The following is a 23,826-nucleotide window of genomic DNA, read 5'->3' as shown; positions in this document are numbered from 1 at the left end:
GCCGTGCTTGGGGTGGCAAAAAAGCTAGAGCTGCCCCTGGTTCTCTGTGATGTTCATCTTTGGGGCAATTGCAAACCCATGTGTTGTCTTCATAAAAATAGTAAAAAATGTTTAATGTATTTGTTATCAGTGTCAGCAAATAACCAGACTTTTGTTGTCATCCATTTCAGGTGTTCTTAGAACTCTCCCGTGAGCAAGAAATGGATAATTTTGATATGGCTTTGGAAGGAACTTTTGAGTGGGAAAGACTTCAGCAGGAAGACTTTTAAAATGTTCCATTATATTTTAATCCGTATTGATGTGTATGATTTAATAATGCACATATTTACTTATCATTGCCACACACTTATCAGCACAATACAAATTCAGGCCTGTAGCTTTGCAGCTTCTGTACTTTGGACAAGGGAATAATTTTTTAAAATTAGCCCCTCTTTTGAGAAAAGAATATTTTTAGAGGTGAAGGCATTGGGGTACTCAAGGTGAATTGCTCTGCATACAACAGGGGTTAGAGGAAGTACAGGCCTGCAGCTGTGAAAAAAGTCAGTGAACTTGACATATGGGTTGGGTTGGTTGATATGGATGTGGAAGCATGCTTTGAAGTGAACAGTTAACTAAATATGGATATGCCTTTTTAGCCATCCCTAGTGGGGAGTTTTGTTCTGTAGTTAAAATAAATCTTCAGTCTCCGCCATCCGAATGAGACTCTGGGTCAGAGCTTCAGCTCATGCAAAGCAGGATAGAGCTGTCAATGGAGCGGTGCCCATTTATTCCCACTGAGATTCTGCCTGCCTCGTTTACAGATGTTATATAAACCGTGCAGTGAGTGTATAGTGCTTTACGTGTTCATGGTGTAACACAAACAGTCCAACTTTGCACTTGGAAGTAACCGTTTGGTAGGAGTGCTGCAGCACAAGTGTGAATGGGGATGACATGTGCATCCGAGCAAGGCTAGTCAGGAAGCATAATCCAACTCCTCGCACTCCCAAGCCCTTTGTGTGCTCCCTTAGTCTGAAGAGAGCAGGGTAGGAATGAGGGCTAAAGCCTCACAAACCCCCTAAGAGGTAAGTATTAGCTCTATGGAGGTTAATGAGGCAAAGAAAGGTTAGGTGACTTGACCCAGGTCACAGGGTGAGTTAGTGGCAGAGCAGTGACTGGCGCTCAAGTTCCTGTCTCCATTCCTGTGCACTTTCCTCTGAAGGGAAGTGAATAACTGAGAAACACCATCATCTAGTGGACAGAAAGAAGTCAGTTTATATACAGTGCATCTGTTTTCTTTCTATCTCTAATTATAAAATCTAAGCCATTCTATGGTCATTTATTATGTTTGTCTCATTAGAGGAGAAGTCTGTATGAAGTTGAGCCTTCAGTCATAGGTGGGTGACTTCAAACACATGGCAGTTTAGTCAGTGGAGTAACTAGAAATGATTTAGCGTCCACAAGAAGATACTTGTACTCTGCTTACAATATCACTATCACGAGTCAAACCTGCTGCTTATTGGAGTCTGAACTAGCATCATATAGGTAGGAAATGTCATGTTTGTTTCATGGGAATAATTTATTAGTGCCCACGTGTTCATTTGCAACAGTTATAGGCAGGGCCGGCTTTAGGAAGTGCGGGGCCCAATTCGAACAGTTTCGACGGGGCCCCAGCAGGGATGACTAAAAAAAAAGCCACTTAAAAAGAACCCTTTCATTTCTTCCATGTATTATTTATTTTCCATGACTATATAAATAATAACAAAATTATATATTACATACATTGCGTCATATATTAATTAGCTGATTTTCACTTTCATATTAGGAAATTAATTTATATTTTGATAGTTGTACAACTGATTTTCTTCAATAATGTTTATTTTATTAAAATTTATAAAATATTTCCTTATTAATATAAAATTGTGCCCTCCTCCCCCCCACCCCCCAGCGCCTCCCGGCCCGCGGAAACAAACCCTGCTTCCCCAGCGCCGCCCCGCCGAAACAGCTGTGGGCCGAAAAGGAAGGTTGGGGGGGGGGGAAGAAACGGCACACATAGGGTGACCAGATCACAGCAGTAAAATAGGACCTGACCCCTCCCAGCTCGGCCCCACCATCACACCCCTCTTGACCCCCTACCCCCCCGCTGGCTTGCTGTGTCCCTCCTAGTCAGTCCCCCACCCACCACTTACCTCCTTTCACCTTCTCCCTCCCCTGCCAGAAACCCCCATGCCTGCCCCTAGAACCCCTGCTGGCTCACTGCTTGCCTCTTTACCCGCCGCTTGCCCACCCGCCCGCCGCTCGCCCCCCCCAAGTATAAAGCCTCATTCAAAGACCCAGGGGTCACTATATTACTGCACACAGCAGTCAATCAGTACAGTTGTAGATAAATCGCTGCATTATGCATTTTTGTATAACTTTTATATGACTTTGTATTGAACCTTGGTAATGTTATAGCTGGCCCCTAAGGTAGTATAATTAACGTAAAAGAAAAATGTCTTTTTGCTAGAAGTAGAATAAGATCTTCCCCCCACTTTGTAATCAATTGCCCTGTTGAATGAATGAGGTGTGAATGAGGAAGGTGTGGAAGGCAGGCACTTCCAGACACCTGCAACCCTTGGAGAGGGGCTGGGAGCCAGCCAAGGAGAGCTTTGCCCAGGGCTGAGTGGGACAGAGTTTGGGTGCAGGCTCCGGGCTGGGGCATGGTGTGGGGTGCAGGATGGGTGCAGGCTCTGGGAGGGAGTGCGGAGGGGTGGGTGCAGGCTCTGGGACAGAGTTTGGGGGCCTGAGAGGGGGTGGTGGGTGCTGGGGGGGAGGGGACTGCCATCACATGTGGCTTCCTTCCTCCCCTGCTGCCCCTCACCATAGCCTTGGTGGGGGATGGGGCTGCCCCTTGCCCAGTGTTTGCAGGAGTGGTGGCTGGGGGGAAACCCAGTCAAACTCTGGTTTTACTCTTTCGTTGATGGGTCACTTTAACCCCTTACAAACCTCTTCCCGCCTCTCTCACCCCCCTTTTCTACTGGGCTTGTTTGATCTTTTCGGTGGAGCCAGATGAAAACCACAAACCCCAGCGAGAGCAACAGGCTGGAAGACTAGACTGAACCCACCACCCACCCAGCCTAGTCCATCCCAGAGCCCAGGACTGAGGGCAAATGTCTCCCCACCCCCGGGCCACCTGCTTCCACTCCTGGCCTTTCCTAGCGCCACCAGCGATTCTGTGTGGCTGCATCGGGTGGGATTTCAACCGGACCCCCCCCCCCTCGCTAAATTCACCCCTGTTTTGTGACCACTCTGCACCAAGAGCACCTTCCTTCCCTGCCCTAGAGCTGCTGGATGGCTAGAAAGCTGAGCTGGGTGTTTGATCGATCCGGAATATTATCATGGCCCCCCCAAAAAAACTTAATGTCCACACAGCTTTGGGGGGGGGATATTCCTCCCCCCCAAAGCCGGTCTATTTTATTGTTGCAGGGCAAATAAAAGAGCCATAGTTTAATGGAAATATTCAGCCCCTACAGTGGTCTTGCAGCAGGGGAAGCAGAGTTGATGGGAAGGGAACTGGTTTGGATAGGAGCCCCCCCTCCTTTGCAAAATAATTTGGGGAGGGGAATCAGATCACTCCGTGCCTCAGTTTCCCCTCTCTCGGGGGAGGGGGGAGAGATAAAAGTCTCAGCCTGACGTGTTGCAGACCTTTCGCATTCTCCCCTCTGGATGTATTTGATTTCCTCCTCCAAACCTCCCTCTCTCTCTCACCTGGAATTCACAGCACTGAGTACCGGCTCCGGGCTTTCTTCCTGGGTTACATGATCCCGAGTTTAGTTTTGAAACAGACGCAGGCAGGCACAAACTCACCCTCAAACAGCAACACCACCGAAAACCACAAAACCAACCCAATATTACAAACCTATGGGGAATCACGGGGTCAAACACTCACCGACCGAAGCCCCAGCAGCTGCTCAGGTGAGTGAGGTCCACACTGCAGAGATTCCTGTCTCCCACCGTACCGGAAGCCCCCTCGGTGTCTCCTCCAGGTGAGTGCTGGGGGGAGGGGAAGGGAGGGGAAGGCTGCAAAGCACATGTGCCTTTTCCCCCCCTCCCCATCCTGACCTGCAACAGCGGCTCCTGCCTCTGCCTCAGCCCCCTGCCGGCCAGCATCTCTCGTTGCCTAGCAGCAACAGCTGCTGCTTCCCGGAGAGCCACAGAGCTTTGCTTCAGGCAGGGACGCTGCCCGATCTGCACGGGAGCCCTCTTAGGGGCGGGGCCCAATTCAGGGGAATCGGTGGAATCGGCCTAAAGCCGGCCCTGGTTACAGGTATGTAGCAGCCTGCAGATTTAAATGGCTTTTCTTACCACTCTGTGTGTTGAAACATAAAGAAAAGATGCCGAAACAGCTTATAAAATTCATCCTTTTCCCCTAAGTGTTTAAGATAATTTGCTGCATAAATCATCCCAGAACCATCCACCCCTCACGTTGACTCTGTTGTGTACTACTCTGTTCGCTCTGTTATATAACAATGTATTTTATCAGCTTGTGCTGTTAGATAGGGTGCGGTGACTCTTCACTGTTCAGTGCGTTTACAATTGTACAGCCCTGCATACCTGTACAGCTTGGTGAGAATACTATTCAATACTTCATTATCTTTAAATGTAGAAAGACATTTAGGCCCAGATTTTTAAGAGCGTTTAGGTATTTCAGCACTTAGCACTGCAGCACCTAACTAATTTAGGAGCCCATCAGTGGTTGGAAGTTCCTCTGTGCCTAAGTCCCTTCTGAAAATGAGATTTAGGCTCCGAAATTAGTTAGGCATTGCAACGCTGAGTACTGCAACACCTAAATACCTTTAAAAATCTGGGCTTTAAGTTCTACCTTGTGGAAGCGCTACAGTTCAGACAGTTGGGGCACTTCCCCCAACTCAGAAAAAGGAGAAGATAAAATTATGTTTTAATGCTTTCCAAAAACACACTTCTCAGTTTGGAAGTAAAAAAGGCATTTTACCCCATAAAGCGGTTTTCTCAGTGCAGTAGCGCCTCCTTGTGGTCAGATGTGGTGTAGTGGCTGTCTCCCCATATGGTGCCCCCTGCCCATGGTAGCTCCATCACAGCATTGGTTTCTCTTCTCACAACTTGGCGCTGTGGGCAAGTCATACTTCAGTCCACCCCTTCTGGGGTAGCAGAACCAAGCTATCATCCAATGACCTTACAGCAGGTCTTTCCTCTGTCTCTGGGCTCCATGTTCCTTACATCAGTGGTTCTCAAACTTGGGCCGCCGCTTGTTCAGGGAAAGCCCCTGGCTGGCCGGGCCGGTTTGTTTACCTGCCGCGTCCGCAGGTTCGGCCAATCGCGGCTCCCACTGGCCGCGGTTCGCCACTCCAGGCCAATGGGGGCTGCAGGAAGCGGCGCGGGCAGAGGGACGTGCTGGCCGCCCTTCCCGCAGCCGCCATTGGCCTGGAGCAGCGATCGGCAGACGCGGCAGGTAAACAAACCAGCCCGGCCAGCCAGGGGCTTTCCCTGAACAAGCGGCAGCCCAAGTTTGAGAACCACTGATCACCTGGAGGTCACACCTGGAGTATCGCCTCCAGTTTTGGTCCCCCCACTACAGAAAGGATGTGGACAAATTGGAGAGAGTCCAGCGGAGGACAACAAAAATGATTGGGGGCTGGGGCACATGACTTACGAGGAGAGGCTGAGGGAACTGGGGTTATTTAGTCTGCAGAAGAGAAGAGTGAGGGGGGATTTGATAGCAGCCTTCAACTACCTGAAGGGGGGTTCCAAAGAGGATGGAGCTCGGCTGTTCTCAGTGGTGGCAGATGACAGAACAAGGAGCAATGGTCTCAAGTTGCAGTGGGGGAGGTCTAGGTTGGATATCAGGAAACACTATTTCACAAGGAGGGTGGTGAAGCACCCGAATGGGTTACCTAGGGAGGTGGTGGAATCTCCATCCTTAGAGGTTTTTAAGGCCTGGCTTGACAAAGCTGTAGCCCAGTGGGGCAGCTTACCTGTATTATATTCATTGCTTTGTTCTTCTGCTTTATTATATTTAGTAGTAATGCAAGGAACCTACAGGCTTTTATCCTGTAAGATTTGGCTTTAGTAGATAGTATGAAGCTTGAGGCCTATAATCTCTGGTATATATAAACATAAGTAACTCATAAGTTATAGAGAACTGAAAGTAGCAAGCAAGAGGGGAATTTTGTCCCGAATACTGACATCAGCCACCCACAGAACATAGCTGACACCAGCATCTGGAAGGTTCCGGACAGAACCTCTGACCGCAAAGGTGCCATAACAGCAAATTGATGTGTATGCTAATAGGGTAACGTCATACATATACTAACCTATAGAAAATGGACACCTTAAGGTGAGGAAATACAAATAAGGACCTCTATTGAATATGCATTGGACATGGCAGCGTCAGCGTAACTTACTATCAAAGTAACATCCCAGAGGCAACAGAAGGTTGGAGAGATGTAGACCTTGGGAGGGGCCAGAAAGATGGCCACCGGGGAGGATGAGGACGATGATGGTGATGAGAAAGATAATGATTAAGTATGTAAGATAATGGTTAAGTAAGTTAAGCAAGATAAGGGTGTAAGTATGGACGTCCAAATGTACTTTCTGTATTATCTCTATCTGCCTTGTTAAGTTTAAGTGTGTGTATAATCTTTGCTGGAAAATTAATAAATTATATATTTGTAAATATATATAGAGAGAGTTCCTATGGTGTGAGTGTTGCACCTGTACACATTGAGGTTCCCAAATTATAGGATAATTTTACAGTAATCTTACTGGGCCTGATCTTGGGACATGAACCTGTTAATCCTCAAGTTACAATTATATATACCCAACTTTGGGTCAAGCTACTAAGCCCTGGCTGGGATGATTTAGTTGGGGATTGGTCCTGCTCTGAGCAGGGGATTGGACTAGATGACCTCCTGAGGTCCCTTCCAGCCCTGATATTCTATGATTCTAGGACAAAGATTCCACAGGCCACGTTCTGCAAACCCCACTGTCGTCTTATTTTGCCCTTGGTTATACTTGCGTGCAACACCACTGGGCAGTTAATCCAACCACATCCTCAGTTATTTCAGTGGGTTCCTCTTTCAGGAGTGCTGTGCAGATGGTGTGGTAGGATCATGGCTTAAATCACCAAACCCGTTGTTGCTATCTGAGGAAGAATAGGACCCATCTCACTCGCACCTAGCTGTGTTGGCTCTGCTATGCTAACAGGAGTGTTAAAATGGATTTTTGTCTCTATGGCGGCTTGAGCAACTGAAAAATTGAATAACTGGAAGAAACAATGAAAAATGGCTAACTTTATGGAATAATAGCTGCAAAAATCCTATCGAGCCAGCTCTGCTTGTCCTTAAAGGGAACAGCTGTGACTCTGAAGAGATGTCGGGCAAAACTGTTGAGTTAGTTTTCTGGTGCATATTAGTACAACCTGACTTGAGCCACAGATACCGTTAGCTGGTCCAGTCGCAGATGTGCACCTTGGGGACTTACTGACCTCTGACCTCAGGGGAGACAGGAATGGACATAGGTGATTGGTTGAGTACAACTCTCTTGAGAACCATAGAGATTGTTCTCTCTCCACAAACAGTACCACAGAAGATATAATAAGGATCAGAGTGGGCAAGGATAGCCTCTGAAAAAGGAGGACGTCCCTGGCAGAGGCACATTGGAGGGGGGAGGGGGCATAGCTGGGGCATTCCTATAGCCCAAGATAATCCTGGAGGCCACAATAACTTATTGGGGCAAGTATCAGGGGGTAGCCGTGTTAGTCGTTGTTTTTATTGGGGCAGTTGCCAACTAAGTGCAAGCTAGGACAATTTTCCAGACGGCTCTAACCTATGCCAGGGACAGGTACAGCTCCCAGAAGCCCTCAGTTTGGAGCAGGAGCAAAGGTGGCATAAAGGCACCTCTTCACACTCACCCCCCTGAGTTCCTTTACTGAACTCAGCTCTGGCCCAGGGATGAATTCAACCCTCAATAGTCCCCTCCCCCACAACAAGGCTTTCTATTTGCATAGGGCCCAATCCTGCAAGCTTCTGAGTTCTGTCAAACACCACTGAGTTCAGCGGGAGCTGCGGTCACTAAGCATTCCCAAAGAAGTGCTCAGCCTCTCACAGGATCAAGCTCATATTGACTCGTTGCTGTCTCAGACCAGATTTTTGGGCTTTGACCTTTGTCCATCTTTCATTTAAGCTGAAAGGTGCAGAGGCAAAGTTCTAAGAAACTTTTGACTGTAACTTTCTTGGGACTGCTCTCTCTTGCTAAGTTTGTTTGCGGTATTATGAGCATAACTGCAGTTCTGAGAACTGGTAGTAAGCGAAGGGGAGGGAGAAAACAATTGAGAAATACGGGGAAATGGTCACATGAACAGAGCGTTTTGGCAGCATGACAGTTAAAAGGACACTGTTTCCTTTCAGTGACTATTCTGAATAACTAGCTCATCCAGCTGGCATCAAAACCACTGTGCAGAGAAACAAGGAGAGTGGTTCACTATCTTCGCAGCCTTTTCCAAGTGTCCCAGGTTCCTTCTTCCTCGCAGGCTTTTGTGAAGGTGAGTTTATTTCTGCCTGTTCTGATTCTCTGCTGTCTGAGCCCCTATCGTTCTATTAGTGCTCTTCCCTCTCTACCGTCTTTCGTGTTTACTGACGCTGCAAATGATTTTGCTCTGGCATGTCTTGTTTGATGTACAGCTGGTTGGGAAATTTTTGACCAAAAAGGTTTTTCATCAGAAAATGGCTGTTTGTTGAAACTGGAACTTTTCCTGGGGGTGTACCAGTGTTGACTAAAACTTTTGTTGGGAAAGGGTCCTTGGGTCCAGGATGGAATTTCTGGGCAAAACCAGAGAGAATTGCACACCAGACCAGCCAATAGTCTGGTGGTTAGGGATTCACATGGGCCATGAGAGACCCAGGTTCCAGTACTAGCCCTGATGAAGAGTTATACAAAGTAAAACAGTGTTAACAGGAAAGTTTAAGAGAGACCCACCCCAGAATAGCCACTGTCCTGGTGGTCAGGACAGTCACTGGGATGTCAGAGAATGGTCAAGTAGGTATCATAGAATATCAGGATTAGAAGGGAGCTCAGGAGGTTATCTAGTCCAACCCCGTGTTCAAAGCAGGACCCATCCCCAGACAGATTTTTGCCCCAGATCCCTAAATGGCCCCCTCAAGGATTGAACTCACAACCCTGGGTTTAGCAGGCCCATGCTCAAACCACTGAGCTATCCCTCCCCCCAGGTACTTGAACCTGGGTCTCCCACCTCCCTGTGGACTGCCCTAATCACCAACCGATTGGCTATTTGGGGGTGGGTGGGCTCTCTTTTTTCATGAAAAACTTTGAAAGGTCTTGGTTTCTTCCTGAGTCAAAACAGGAAAAAAATTAAAATTTTGAAAAGTTTTGCTGGACAAGACAATTGTTAACCTGACCACGTCTAGTTTGAAGTTCTGCTGGGAGCCTGACATTAGCAGATGGCTCCTCTCAGGACTCCGTTCTGATTCTAGAAGCTGGGTTTCCCTGATCAGCTGTTTGTGCTTCGAAGTGTTGAGTGAGGCCGAGCAACACTATTGTTTGATGGAATATTAGACTTTCAGCTCAACAATTTTTCCACAAAAACTTCACAAACGGCTGTCTGCAGAAAAGGTCAACTTTGTGTTTAAACTCTCAAATATCCAAAATTTTTAATTTGGATATGCCACTGTGGTGCTTTCTGGAAGTTGAAGTTTGGGTGCCTCATGTCCCCGTTTTCTTCTCTAGAGTGGGTTCCCCAACTGGACTAACATCTCCCATGATGCACCTGGGCCAGGAATTCCCACAAAGCACCATCACAGCTCACCACAAGGAGGGCCTATGGTGCATCGTTAAGATTCATCCTTGCAAGGAGCCTGGCCCACAGAGGAGAATGAGGCCATTGAGGCACTGCAGTAGCATTTCCAAATTGAAATGTTCAGTTTTCAGCTGAAATGTTGCTGATGTTGATTTTTCACTGTAAACTTGAAACTTTGGGGGGGGGGCAGTGCAAATTTCCAACCAGCTCTAGTGCTGAGTACCTTCTGAGGTATGCTGAATTCAGTGGAAGTGAAAGGTGCTTGGTGTTACGCTCATGGTCCGGTCCTAATAAATATAGACAAGCATCCTTGTCAGCCACACCCCCTGCATATCTGTGGCTGATAGGTACCTCCCGCCTGTCCACCAAAACCACAGCCTCTTCTGTGAGAGGTCCCCTTTAGTATGTTCCTTTTTCACCAAGAACCCAAGATGAGTCAGTTTTCAGATACCCTGTTTTATGAGGATGGTTTCCTCTTCCCAGGTCCAGAACAACATTCCAAGGCCACAACTGGCCTAATGGAAGCAAGATTTTATTAAGGCTAGAGAGAGAGAGAGATTCATATTATAAACAAACTAAGTTGTTTATTGGTCGTAACTAGTCTGAAAATTCACAACACACAACTTAGCTAGGTTCACTTTAGTTGCCTTTTGATTTCTTTGACATGACTAGATGATCGGAGCAGATAGGTACCCTGAATGAAGATGTTTACAGAGCTATCCTCGCTGTTTCATGTGTATTACAGTTATTCATTTTTATGTCCTTTGTCCTGCATAAATGAGCTTAGGGGGTTTCCTAGACCCAGATCTTGAAAGGTATTTAGGCTCCATTGGAAATGAATGGAAGTTAGGAACCTAAATACCTTTGAGGATCTGGGTCCTAGTCACTTATATGATGCAAAGGTTTATTGGAACTTACAGCCACATCATAGTAGGCTTTCAGCCCAACGTGTGCATCTTCCATCTGCTCTGGGCATTTGTCTTAAAGGAAGGTGGTAGTAATTCTAAAGCATTTAACTCATGTAAAGAGATAGAGGGTGTGTTTTCCCTTTATCATGAATTTTACTCCATATTAATTATAAATGATGGGCACATTCCCAATAATCTCTCTCAAGCCCTTAACAGCAAATAGCAGATCAATGTACTGACTCTCCCATACATACATTTAAAAAAAAAAAAGACAATCCACTAAATAGTCTTGTTTCATGTAAGCGTTTGGCATTACAGCTGAAAATAAGATGAGCTAATGCCTGCCACCAGGAGGAAAGGGGATATGAGTTTCCCTTTATGAGACATATGGATGACAGACTCATTAAATGAAATCCAGATGCTCCAAAAGACCCATCACAGATGAGCTGCCCCCTCCCACATACCACATAAAGTGCTCCGTTCAGTTGTACCAATAGAAAAAAAACCCTCTCACTCTCTCTCACCCCATTCCAGAAATGCTTCCTAGACGTCAGCGAGAGATCAGTGTGTGTCAACAAACCGGGGCCCTGCTATTAAAGCATATACTGGTGAAATGGAGGAAGAAAAAGCAGAGTTTACAGGCAAGTCAGAAGAGCTGGGGTTTGTTCTGAGGCTGGGGCTGGTCTTCACCGGAGAACTTGTACAACAGGCAGCAGTCGTGGAGCCAGACTGCCCCACCCAAAGAGAACCGGTCAGAGGCAGAACAAAGCCCCACCTTCCCATCTGTAGCAAGCATCCTTATGTGTGGTGCAACGGCTAAGCTACTGCTGCTTGCTGGGAACTTCTAGGAAGCTTTGTGCTCCGCTCAAACACTGAGGCCCAGATCCCCAACGGTACTGAGGCATCTGGCTCCCACTGGTGTCAGTGGGAGTCAGGTGCCTAAATACCTTTGACAATCTGGGTCTGAAGCTCTGCATGACCTGCGACATGGTCCAGTGCCATGAAGGCAAAGGCCGGCTCTCACTCTTCAGTTGCTATTGACACTCTCGGTGCTCTTTGCATTTCATTGACCGTTTGGCTTGTTTCATTACCAGGCTGTTCTCTGCTTACAAAAAAAAAAAAAAAAAAGTCTGTGAATTTAATGCTCAAGAAAGTGTACAAGACTGAGAGAACCTGAAATGCAGTCTCTGGCGGAGATGGGCCCCCAAACCTTTGACCTCCCATCCCTCTGTGTAGGACTGGCTCTGTATGTCATTTCTACTCTACAGAAGCTGGAAAAATAGCATAGTGTTATAAAAAGTTATATCCTTGGCAATCATTAAAAGGAATCTAATTGGCTAACCGGGGTTGTGACTGGGAGGGTATCAGGTATAACTGCATGGGTCAATGCTCACTCATCAATTGTTCCAAAAGTGCTTGAGAAAAGTCAGAAATTGCCATTTTTAACTTCTTGACAGGATGAAGGCACTTGAGCTTTGACTGCATGCTTCACAGCACAGCCAAGGGGTGGACTTTGCATAACAAATATGCAAGTATGTAAGGTCATTCATTCAGGAGCTGCTCTCCCAAAGCGTATGCCAAAACCCTACAATGGGATAAGTTCCTTCTATGGGGCAGTATGGTTGCTGGTCAGGTGATTTGCATATGTGCTACCAACTTCTAATTTGCTTCAAATTTTTTTCTCCTTAGGAATTGCTCCTCTCACTACTGATACCTCTCATATTATATCTGAATATTATTAGTGGTTGGTACAGGCGATTCCCTGCAATACCTTCAGATGACCTTGGGCGCGTAGATGAGTTTAATGCTAACACATTTGGAGTTCAGTATACACCAGTGACACATACTACCACACAAATAATGCAGCATATGGCTTCTGTTTCCTTTTTGAAGGGTACGTTCTCTCCTAACTTTATTACACAGTTGTTTTTTTACATTTCCTGTGTTTCATGAGACTTTTTACTAAAAGGTGTATTTTGCTGGTACTGAATATTTGTTAGATATTAATCTCTAATGCCAGAGGATACGAGTGCCAGTCCACCTGTGTGGTGCTAATGAATATCATGGGGCAGATTCTCTCTTGTGGCCATGTGCCACTCAGTGCAGAAAAGAGTATGTGGGGGACACTCGGGTGCCAGTTATGGCTCTCCAGTTCTGATTGCCAGTCTGCACTGCTGTTGGCCTGGTGTTTTTTTACAAGCTGCCTTGGGGCTGCTTTAACTTACTCCATTGGCCTAGGGATCTCTATATTCATTTTTCATTATATTTTTTCCCTCTGGCTCTCTCTGCTTCTGTTTTTAGTAGTTGCTCCGTATTTGTTTTTCACTCCTCTCTTGAATGAAATGCTGTCTTAACATTCAAGTCAAAGTTCCAAACCCACAATTTGGAAGTGCTCTTAACATTAGACAAAATGAATCCGTCCTTCCTTAGTTTTAATGGTTCATTTTGCTTGTCAGAAAAGTGACGGTCGTCTGATGTTTTGGTAGACAATAGATGTAAACATGCGCATTTATTTTTCTTATATATCACAGGTCTACATATTTTTGAAAACAACACTGAAGAACAGAGCGCTAATATGACCTTCTATGACACAATAGAAGTTAACTTTAATGATGCTTTTTCTTATGAGTTAGCTTCCCATCCTTATTCTTCATTCCATTTGCAAAGGGACAATATGGATCATCATTCAGGTGATTTTTCCAGTTTAACACAAATAATTGTGAATTTTAATCTTTCAATTTAATCACAAATTATAAAGGTCGACATGAGATTAAAATCTATGTAGGAATAAAATTAGTGTTCAAACAACTATTTTCTAATATTGATTCTCAAATATGGGATATCTGTCTATTTGGAACAGATTGTTGGGTGACTCTGGCCACAGGCATTCACGGAAGTAGCTAACTTGGTCAAAGTTTCAGCACCCAATGGCACCCACTCAGTATACTCAGGAATAGATCTGTTTGGGAATCAGAATTCTGTTCCAGAGAAAATTCTGATATTTAAAAAAAAAAATGTTCTCAATTGGAATGAAAAGCTGAAATTTCAAAATTTCACACAAAACAGAATTTGTGGGGGGGGGGAATTGTTTTGGCTCATTTGAAATGTTTTGTTTTTGTTTAAACTTTTTAAAATATTTTATTTTTTTATTTTATTTCAGAATTAGTTTAATTTTTTAAAATTTATAATAGAAAAGAAAATAATTGATGTTATAATTGAAAATTGGTCTTCTAACTGGTAATTGGTTTGATGATTGGTAATTGATCTAACGAGTAACAGGTTTGCTTCTGGATTTGGTAAATCAGTATCGTAATTGGCATAATATAAAATATATACAAATAAAATAATATAAAATAACATATTTAGAAACAAGAAGTCATTTCAAAATAAAACATCAATAAGGACCTTATTGAAGCATTTTCTTCCTGACTGAAATTTCATCAGAAATGACACATTTCCCCCCACAATGTTGACGTTGACAAATTGACGTTTTCTGGCTGAAAAACATTCGCCTGGAAAATTTTTGATCAGGAACTGCCTGACAAGCCCAGTGTTCTGTAAGCCCCAGTGGTGCAAGTACGGTGGTATGGTCCCGCCCCCTGCCCTTCCATGCAGCTGCGTCTCCTGAGTCCTCCTGCCTGGTGTCTGTACAGCAGCCGTGCAGAGCAGGCCTGATATCCCGGGAGCTGCAGCTGCGAAAGGAGTGGAACGTGGGGCTGCCCGGCGTCCCCACACCAGCAGCTCCTCCAGCGCAGCTGTAACCCCCCCCCCAGCCCAGCCCCCACTAAGACTCCCCCAAATCATTGCATAATGACCACTGAGCACCCATGATATGGAAATGATTCTCCGCCACTATTGACATCCAGTGAAACCCACCGATGTCAATAGGAGTTTTTGCCATTAACTTCAGCAGGGTCAGGATTTCAGCCACAGAGTACAGTCTAATTGGGGGACCTACAGGTGATAGGCTCCACTTCCCATTGCTAATCCTCTGAGGCATGTAACCCCTCTCTCTGGGTACGTCTATATTTACCCGCTGGTTCAATCGATCTTCTGGAATCGATTTATCGCGTCTTGTCTAGACGCGATAAATCGATCCCGGAAGTGCTCGCCGTCGACACCAGTAATCCTGCTCCACGAGAGGAGTAGGCGGAGTCGACGGGGGAGCCTGCCTGCCGCGTGTGGACCCGCAGTAAGTACCTTTAAGTTCGAACTAAGATACTTCGAATTCAGCTACGTTATTCACGTAGCTGAAGTTGCGTATCTTAGTTCGAACTGGGGGCTTAGTGTGGACCAGCCCCCCCCCCCTCTCTCTCTCTCTCTCTCTCACACACACACACACACACACACACACACACACACACACACACACACACACACACACACTACTATTTTGCTTTTTTTTTTTTAAATCTTTCCTAAAGACAGCTGCTCTGGCTCAATATTTTATGACGACGTCACTTGTGCTGTTACTCAACAGTGGACTTCAGGATTTGTTCCCCTGCAAGCAAACATTGATGCTGCTATCATTCAAGTAAGTAGAGTCGGGAGCTTGAAAGTCAGTTCATTTTAGCCAGATTATTAGTATTAGACCTAACCAAAGAAAATCTCTGACCAAATACTTTACATGTAGATGGAGCTTTTTAGAGAAATTAGATGTATTCACATCAGCGGGCCTTGATGAAATTCACTCTCAGGTTTTGGGCCCCACACTACAAGAGGGATGTGGAAAAATTGGAAAGAGTCCAGCGGAGGGCAACAAAAATGATTAGGGGTCTGGAGCACATGACTTATGAGGAGAGGCTGAGGGAACTGGGATTGTTTAGTCTCCAGAAGAGAAGAATGAGGGGGGATTAGATAGCTGCTTTCAACTATCTGAAGGAGGGTTCCAAAGAGGATGGAGCTCGGCTGTTCTCAGTGGTGGCAGATGACAGAACAAGGAGCAATGGTCTCAAGTTGCAGTGGGGAAGGTCTAGGTTGGATATTAGGAAACACTATTTCACTAGGAGGGTGGTGAAGCACTGGAATGGGTTACCTAAGGAGGTGGTGGAATCTCCTTCCTTGGAGGTTTTTAAGGCCCAGCTTGACAAAGCCCTGGCTGGGATGATTTAGTTGGGAATTGGTCCTGCTTTGAGCAGGGGGTTGGACTAGATGACCTCCTGAGGTCCCTTCCAACCCTGATACTCTATGATTCTATGATAAGGAACTAACTGAAGCAGTCTCGGAACCACTAGCAATTATCTTTGAGAATTCATGGAGGGCAGGTAAGGGTCCAGAGGACTGGAGAAAGGCAAATATAGTACCGATCTTTAAAAGATGAACAAAGAGGACCCAGGGAATTATAGACCAGTCAGCCTCATTTTGATACCTAGAAAGATACTGGAACTAATTATTAAACAATCAGTATGTAAGTATCAAGAGGATCATAGGGTGATAAGTAATAACCGGCATGGATCTATCAAGAACAAATCATGCCAAAGCAACCTCTTTTCCTTCTTTGACAGCATTACAGGCCTAGTGGATAGGGAGAAGCAGTAGACGTGATGTATCTTGATTTTAGCAAGGCTTTTGACCCAGTCTCACATGACATTCGCCTAAGAAAACTAGGGAAATATGGCCTAGATGAAATTACTCTAAAGTGTGTAAATAACTGGTTAAAAAACTGCAGCAAGAGAGATTTAAGTTAGATAATAGGACAAACTTTCTAACTGTAAGGATAGTGAAGTAATGGAATAGGTTACTAAGAGAGGTTGTGAAATCTACGTCACTGGAGCTTTTTAAGAACAGGTTAGATAAACACTTGTCAGGGATGGTCTAAATATATTGAATCCATTCTCAACATGGGGGGATGTACTAGATAACCTACTGAGTTCCCTTCCAGCCCTATATTTCTCTGTTTCTATCCATGTGAAAATACTGAGCACACCAAATAGGGTGCCCATAAGTCTACCATAATGTGGTCCAAGCACTGAATTGCACAAATGCTGTGAAAGGAAGGAGGGCCCAGTGGTTAAGGCACTAGTTTGGAGCGCTGGAGACCAGATGTGATTCCCATCTGGGACACAAGCTTCCTATGTAATCTTGGGCAAGTCAGTTAGCCTCCCCGTGACTAAGTTCCCCATCTGTAAAATGGAATTAATAGCATTTCCCTATAAATACCTAAAATAAACAGATCATTTCTTAGAGCACTATGGTGAGCTGGTGGAAAGTGCTTGCATTTGCACACCAGCTGCAGTAGTTAAATAGTCGTATTTATCTAGCACTCTACATTGTAAACCCAGTGTACAAGACATTAAATAATTCTTATAACACCCCCATGAGGAACATTATCCCCTTACTGTTGAGGGAGACAGAGATTCGATGATATAGCCATATTTTAAACTCATGACTGCCTGTTTCCTAAACCTGCGCACATTCCTCCAGACCCCACTGCCTTCCAGCAGTTACAGTCTGACTGTAGAAGTCATCATGTCTCCAGTGGAGCACAGTCAACATTGACTCTTACTCTACCTGTTGGAAGGGTGTCACCTGCTCCCACCCCTGCACTCCCTTGCCAGTATGCAGCGTGTGAGGCCATGAATCTGCCTCAGCTCCACAAAGGCATGCAACAGAGCAAGCCACCCTCCACTGCATTCCTGCATGCTAGCATTTGCAGCCAAAGTACGGCACCCTGGCATCTTCTCCAAATCTAGTGTAGCTGCACTGAGGAAGGCATAATTGGACTATCTTTGTGTGTGGCACCATGTTCATAATAATACCTAGCTCTTATACGGCACTTTTCACCAGTAGATCTTAAAGCGTTTTACAGAGGAGGTCACTATCGCTAGCCCCATTTTACAGATGGGGAAACTGAGCGATGCAGTGACTTCCCCAAGTTCACCAAGCAGGCTGAATCACAGTCTAATGTTCTGTCTGTACACCAGGCCACACTGTCTCCACGTTAAAGCAACTCACTGCTGGAAATAACACCCTGAACGCCGCCCTTCCAAGAAAAACATCCCGTGCTCCAGCGATAGAATGTCGCTCCTCTTGTGTCAAAATGAGAGTTTAACACTTGGAAAAAATGCCTGCCATTTGCGTGTGCATGAACACACACACACACACACACACCACGCCCGCCAACCCTGTGCCATGAGGCCAGAGTGAAAATGTTTGCTGCTTTGGAAAACAGCAAGAAACATGGGGTTTTCTTGCTGGTGATTGGAATGTTTTCCACTTGGCTCCTATCATCCTCCTTTACAGCTGAAGCTTCAGGGTCACTGAGCTCAGGCATCAGTGAGTGTTTGTGTGGAGAGTGAATTAAGTTGCCCTTTTCTCATCTTTCCTTAATTCCGAAGGAAGTTTACAGTGAGAGTGCTCAAGTCCAGCTCTCACAGCCAAGAATCATTGACAATATGTCCCTAAAAATCTGTGGTCTTGTCAAATGAATCTAATTGGTTACTTTTGTATTTTAGATTGCATCAAACCACTCAGTGATGGAAGAGCTGCGATCAGTCACTGCTGTACAGATGAGGCTACCTCCCATCCGTGTGGCAGAAGGCATTAACTATGACTTTTTGGTTGTCTGCACTGCAGTGGCTTTCTCTCCACTCATATACTTCATGTCACTCAATGTGGCAAAAGAAAGGAGGAAGTTTAAGGAGCTGATGAAGATGATGGCGCTCCAGGATTTAGCCTTCTGGTGTGTGAAATGCCCACTTAACTATGTCTGGCTGATAAATCAACTGGTGAATGAATATCTCACCGATGCAGCCATGTGTTTAAAGTGTACTGTAAGAAGCTGGGAAATTCTGCTGGGTGCGCAAGATGTGGCCTCTCCATTTGCAAAATCTGAGACGGTAAATTAAGTCCAGCTGTAATCCATGTTGCCAAAGGAAGCTGCTAAATATAGGCAGTGCCTCAGAATTACCAGCCAGTTGCACAATGTGTGAGAGTCAATGGAAGTAGCCAAATCAAATTGAGAGCCTTTAGTTTGTCATGACGTAGCTGAATGACTGCTTGTTTTTCTCTGCTTTATGTGAAAGTTGTAGATCTTGCATTGTAATCGGTGCAGGCATAGCAGTCCTCCTACAGATCATAATGTGGAATTGAGCCTTAAATACAAAGACAAGGGACCAAACTGTCTTTCAGAGGCATTCCATTAGAATGGGTCCAAAAAGAAAATTCAGGGACTCTTTCCTCCTCTTCTCCACCCCCCAAGCCCCTCGCATTTTCCCTGATTTTTCCTACATTCAAATGTTCAGGATTCAAAACATTTCAATGTGTTCTAACTTGGTCATTGAAGCCAATGTGTGTCCATTATAGTCAACACAGTGCAGGCTGATTTTGTTTTGTTACTGAATGGTACTTGTGGTACCGCTCTGTGATGGGGTGTATGGATCTTTCAGTGCCCCCTTGTGGGATACCTGAGGCATTACTGTTCCCTAACCCAGTAGTGTCCTGTGGAGGAGACCCTACTGAGCTAGACAATGGCCTGGTAATTTCCAGCCAGGGTTCAGTGCCTGTTCAGGTAGACACTCCCAGCTGGGAGCTAATTATACACACACTCACTGTAGTATTTAGATTCAGCACTTTATAGGAAGGATGGGTTATGCCCATGAGTAAGGTCCTACTTCATTTGCAATATTGCAGAAATTGCAGATCCTGCAATATTAGGCTTCCACCACCATTTGGATTTTAATTAGCTAACTTTGCACAGTCCACAATTTTGCCTACATTTTGAGTATGCAAATAGTACTGCACTAACATTCAATGCCTGTAAAACGTAAAAGGCTAAAGTGACTGGACTTGATTTCTATAGCAGTAGTGTTAAGACTTTTTGTCTTCTGAATTTTATATTGTACCGGTCACCTTTTTTTTTTAATAATTAATGTAATATAGTTGCAGCAAAATGTCTGGTTATCAAAAATAATTAGCAGGCATGACATAACACTTGAGTGTTTATATTGTTCCAGCAATTTTTTCTTGAACAAATAGGACTACTCTGGCTTTTGCAAATTATGTTATTACTTTTCCGCTGTTTTCCAAGTCTTGTCCGCAACCCATCTGCAATTATTTGAAGACCACCCTGCAATTTAAATAGGGCCTTACCCATAAAAGAGTGAGCAATACAGGTACACACAGGGACCCCAGATCAGGACAGGAGTTCTGAGGAAATATAGTATATAGCTGCTTCTTGTGTAATTTTGAGCTTACTATTTGAAAAACAGCCTGGGAAGGAGTAACTAAAGACTTCTGCCAAGTTGGTGTTCCTATCATTATCTCAGCTAAAACTCTTGTCGGTAAACAGAGGATGATGGAAGCTGATGGATGCACGCTGATTCACGTCCTTTCAAGATGTGTGTTTTATGTTCTCCCTATCTGACGGGCAAACTAGAGATCATATAATGCCCCTATTCTTGGGGGTTGAAGTCTGCACTGTCTCTTACCACATTTAAAAATCAGTTCTTTGTGTTTATGAGTTGTCCATCTGAGATTGGTATATGGCTATGGCAATAGCCTACGACTTGGGGAAACATGGGTTCGATTCTCTACTCCACTGCAGACTGTATGACCTTGCTTAAGCTGTGTAGCCTCTGTGCCTCATTTCCCCATCTGTGAAATGGGGATAACTGCACTGCTCTACCTCACATAGGTGTTTTGAGGACAAATATATTAAAGATTGTGAAGCGGTTTGAGATCTACTAATGAAAAATGCTATATAACAGTTAGTTATTATTTATGTATCATCTGTCAACAGTGTTGCACTTTCTATTTAGGTTCTTTTATCACTTTAATCGCTATAGTATCTGAGCACCTTCCAGTCATGCATTAAGCCATATAATTAACTTTTGTCATGTATGGTTCATTCTTTTCCTCAGTACAGCTTTTATTTTGAAAATCTCCCTTTTCTGGTGATTGGAGGTATATGTGATTTTTTGAGGGCCGATTGCAGTCAAAAGATCCAAGTTCCGATTTTTTTTTTAAAAACCCTTACCTATGTTACTAATATAACAAAGGAGATCATTAAGACTGAAAGCATTTTTTACAAAATCAACATTTCTTTTTATTTTCTCTCGGTCCTTTTTGCATTTTATTCAGCTTGCATAATGAAATGAGACAGGTATATTTCAGTGGTGTTTGCCAGTTTCGTGTTTTGATTCTCATGCGCTATCTCAGTGTGGTGATGGTTTTTCCAACACTGCATGGGAACATCTAAGGGAAACATAAGTCATTTATTTATTTTTAATTGCATACAAATATTTCTATTTCTATCATGGCATGAAACTCCCCTTTTTATTAAAACCTAAATTGTAAGCGAATGATGAGAAGTTGGCAGTATCTCTATAAAACATTATGGTGACATGTTTTGTCAAACAAATATCAATGATTGTATCAAAGTACAGGCTTCTCTTCCCCCTCCTCCCCTTTTTAACAGATTACTGCATGACCTCACATCCATACATAAACCAGAAAAGTAATACCATGTCTTTTGATTTTAGGTTCTCCTGGGGTTTGCTGTATGCAGGCTATATTTTAATTGTGGCAATTCTACTGACACTTATCATGAAATCTGATGAATTTATATACCACACCAGCCATTCTGTGATGTTCTTCCTCTTTTACCTTTATGGCATCTCTTTGGTAAGTTTTATTTTTCAGAAGCAGCATAGCTGTTTCCATCTCTGGACTTATAATAAGTCTGGATTTAAGGATCCTTGAAATGAAACTTTTTGAGCTGCGGGGGAGAGAAGTGTGTTATTGACCTGGAGGATTCAGACAGCTTTCATACAGATCCTAAATAGAGTCATATTTTTAGTCCACTCCGGGACGAAACTTGCTGGGCTCAGTTCATTTTCTCAATTCATTTTCAGCTGCAGACTACATTCCTCACACAATTCAGTGCAAGCTTAGCCAAGACCAAAGCAGACAGGAATTTACTTCCGCAGTCCAGAGAATGATTGAGATCCCCTGGTTTGGGATCTCTCCACTCAAATAGACTTCATTTACCTACACTAAGTAATGCTAAGGAGAATTCTGTACGGCAGTATTAGCTTCTTTGCTATGGTCTCTTGGATTTTAGGTTTATTTTCATGATCCAGTTAAACAAAAAGTGGTTTAAAGGTCTTGAGCCAAGTTCAGACCCATACACAGATGCTAATCCAAGTGTAATGTCTGGAAGCTGTGAGGCGTCGTTTGGCCTTTGTATGTTAGATAGACTCAAGCTATCAAGCCATTGAAGGATACCTGGGCCAACTGATGACCAAGATCATTAAAGCTCTGCTTCAGACGAGGCAGCCAGCCAATCACCTTAAAACAAATGTTGGTTCAGTCATTTCTATCCCTGGTGGTTTGCACCTGAAAAAGTTCATTGGTTCTTCAGACTAAAAATACTGGTCAATTAATGAACAGGGCAGGATACTTCCAAATTCGGAAACTTTCAGAGTCAGGGCAACCCTGACATAAGATAAGGCCTTTAAAACATCCCCCGGAGCTGGTTGTTACCTCATAATTGTAGCTTTTCCTACAGTTGTTCAATAAAGTTCTCATAGATGTAAAACATCATTAGTTTCAATAACTCTCTTTTATGTTGGCCCATTCTTCTAAGCACCTTGTCACGAGGGGTTATAGGAGTAATGAAACACCAACAGTCTTACAACTGTAGTGCTATATGACGATATTGTGATTCTCTGAGAAACTGTTGCTAACAAACCCTTGGTCTCTTTCAGATGTCACTTGCTTTCTTACTAAGTTCTTTGTTGAAGAAACCTAAGCTCACTGGCATAGTTGGGTTCCTCTTCATCCTGTCCTTTGGAAGTCTTGGCCTTGCTGTATTGTATAACCATGTTCCTGAACCTTTGGAATGGGCTTTAGGTCTCTTCAGTCCTTTTGCTTTCACGGCTGGATTTGTGCGGGTATGATACAGAATAATTTCCTCCTCATGCATCATTCATTTAGGAAAGGATGAAAATTTTATCTGTTAAGACTTTCAGAAATGCAGTCAGTGAAGGAAAGTTGATGACGACACCCATTTCCTGGTGAAAGGGTTTGAGTCCTTCAAATCCAGTAATAGAACCTCAAGCTCATTGGCTTCACCTCACCTTCCATGTAAAATTTCAACATCTTCTGGCCTTTGTGGCCCTGAATAATTTAATTATTCTTACCCTTTGGTTCTTATCCCTATTTGCCCTTATCCTCTCTATTCCATCCAACCCACACAATTAAGCAACCCCTTATTGTACTTCCCCACGGGCTTCTTCTACATAGCCAACTGCTCTACCATCCATTCGTATTCTTTCCCCTGTAAATGTCTGCATTATTTCAGATTGTACATTTAGAAGACGCTGTGAAAGGGGTGGATTTTTCTGACTTTTTGGAAGACTCCTTCCCAATGTTGGCAATTTTTTTCCTGTTGGCTTTTGATGCTCTTCTCTATTTGATGCTAGCCATCTACTTTGACAAAGTTTTGCCTGGTAAGTATGAGTCTGATTGCAATTTAAATTAATTTAAATGGTTTCATTGCTTTCCCCTTCTCTTGAACTATCTTCTGTAACTAACATGGTTTGACTGTATTGTGGCGTACTGGACTGGGACTCACAGGGATACCTGGGTTCTGTTTCCATCCCAGCCATTGGCTGGCTGGGTGACCTGGGGCAAGTCATTTACCTATCTGTGCCTCCCATCTGTAAAATGGGGATAATTGTACTTGCCTCTTTTGTAAATTGCTTAGAGATCTATTGATAGAAACTGCTATATAACAGTTAGGTGTTGTTATTATATCCAGCATCTATTTTCCCATTCTGCTCAAGCTCAGATTGATTGATTTACTGTTTTCTAAGCACATTTAACCCACAGGAGAATGACAGCTCTCAGGACAAAGTCCTCTCCCACAAAACTAACACCGCACGGCAGTGTTAATGCAAGTTCCCCTTCCTTGCCTTGCCAAGGGGCTTCGATAATATTCCAGAAGGGCTACCTGTAGGGAAGACAGATTATTCATTCCATGTTCCATCTCTAACCCTGGCCTCCTGACTTGTTGACATTGCTAGAATGGTACCATTTGCTATGGTGATGGCACAAATGGCAATTTGGTGCCTAATTCTCTTTTGAGTTCAGTGGTGCAAAACTGCCATT

At 44.2% G+C, this 23,826-nt stretch overlaps 2 protein-coding genes across 2 annotated transcripts in view; both read left to right on the top strand.

The window, feature by feature from the left end:
* The window catches only part of LOC135887614 (ABC-type organic anion transporter ABCA8-like), a 55,355-nt gene extending 55,086 nt beyond the window's left edge, over positions 1 to 269 (top strand). The window contains exon 38 of the mRNA XM_065415333.1: positions 171 to 269. Within this exon, the coding sequence (XP_065271405.1) occupies positions 171 to 269 (99 nt within the window). The remainder of the gene's footprint in view (positions 1 to 170) is intronic.
* Positions 270 to 6,462: 6,193 nt separating this feature from the next.
* Positions 6,463 to 23,826, top strand: part of LOC135887613 (ABC-type organic anion transporter ABCA8-like) — a 58,232-nt gene continuing 40,868 nt past the window's right edge. Inside the window, exons 1-9 of the mRNA XM_065415332.1 lie at positions 6,463 to 6,493; positions 11,248 to 11,354; positions 12,403 to 12,607; positions 13,245 to 13,403; positions 15,138 to 15,247; positions 18,168 to 18,394; positions 21,195 to 21,336; positions 22,422 to 22,607; positions 23,018 to 23,165. Coding sequence (XP_065271404.1) covers positions 6,463 to 6,493; positions 11,248 to 11,354; positions 12,403 to 12,607; positions 13,245 to 13,403; positions 15,138 to 15,247; positions 18,168 to 18,394; positions 21,195 to 21,336; positions 22,422 to 22,607; positions 23,018 to 23,165 — 1,315 coding nt within the window. The remainder of the gene's footprint in view (positions 6,494 to 11,247; positions 11,355 to 12,402; positions 12,608 to 13,244; positions 13,404 to 15,137; positions 15,248 to 18,167; positions 18,395 to 21,194; positions 21,337 to 22,421; positions 22,608 to 23,017; positions 23,166 to 23,826) is intronic.

The sequence above is a fragment of the Emys orbicularis genome, chromosome 13 (assembly GCF_028017835.1).
Source record: "Emys orbicularis isolate rEmyOrb1 chromosome 13, rEmyOrb1.hap1, whole genome shotgun sequence".
NCBI classification, from domain to species: Eukaryota; Metazoa; Chordata; order Testudines; family Emydidae; genus Emys; species Emys orbicularis.
This window is presented reverse-complemented; position numbering and strand designations above follow the sequence as displayed.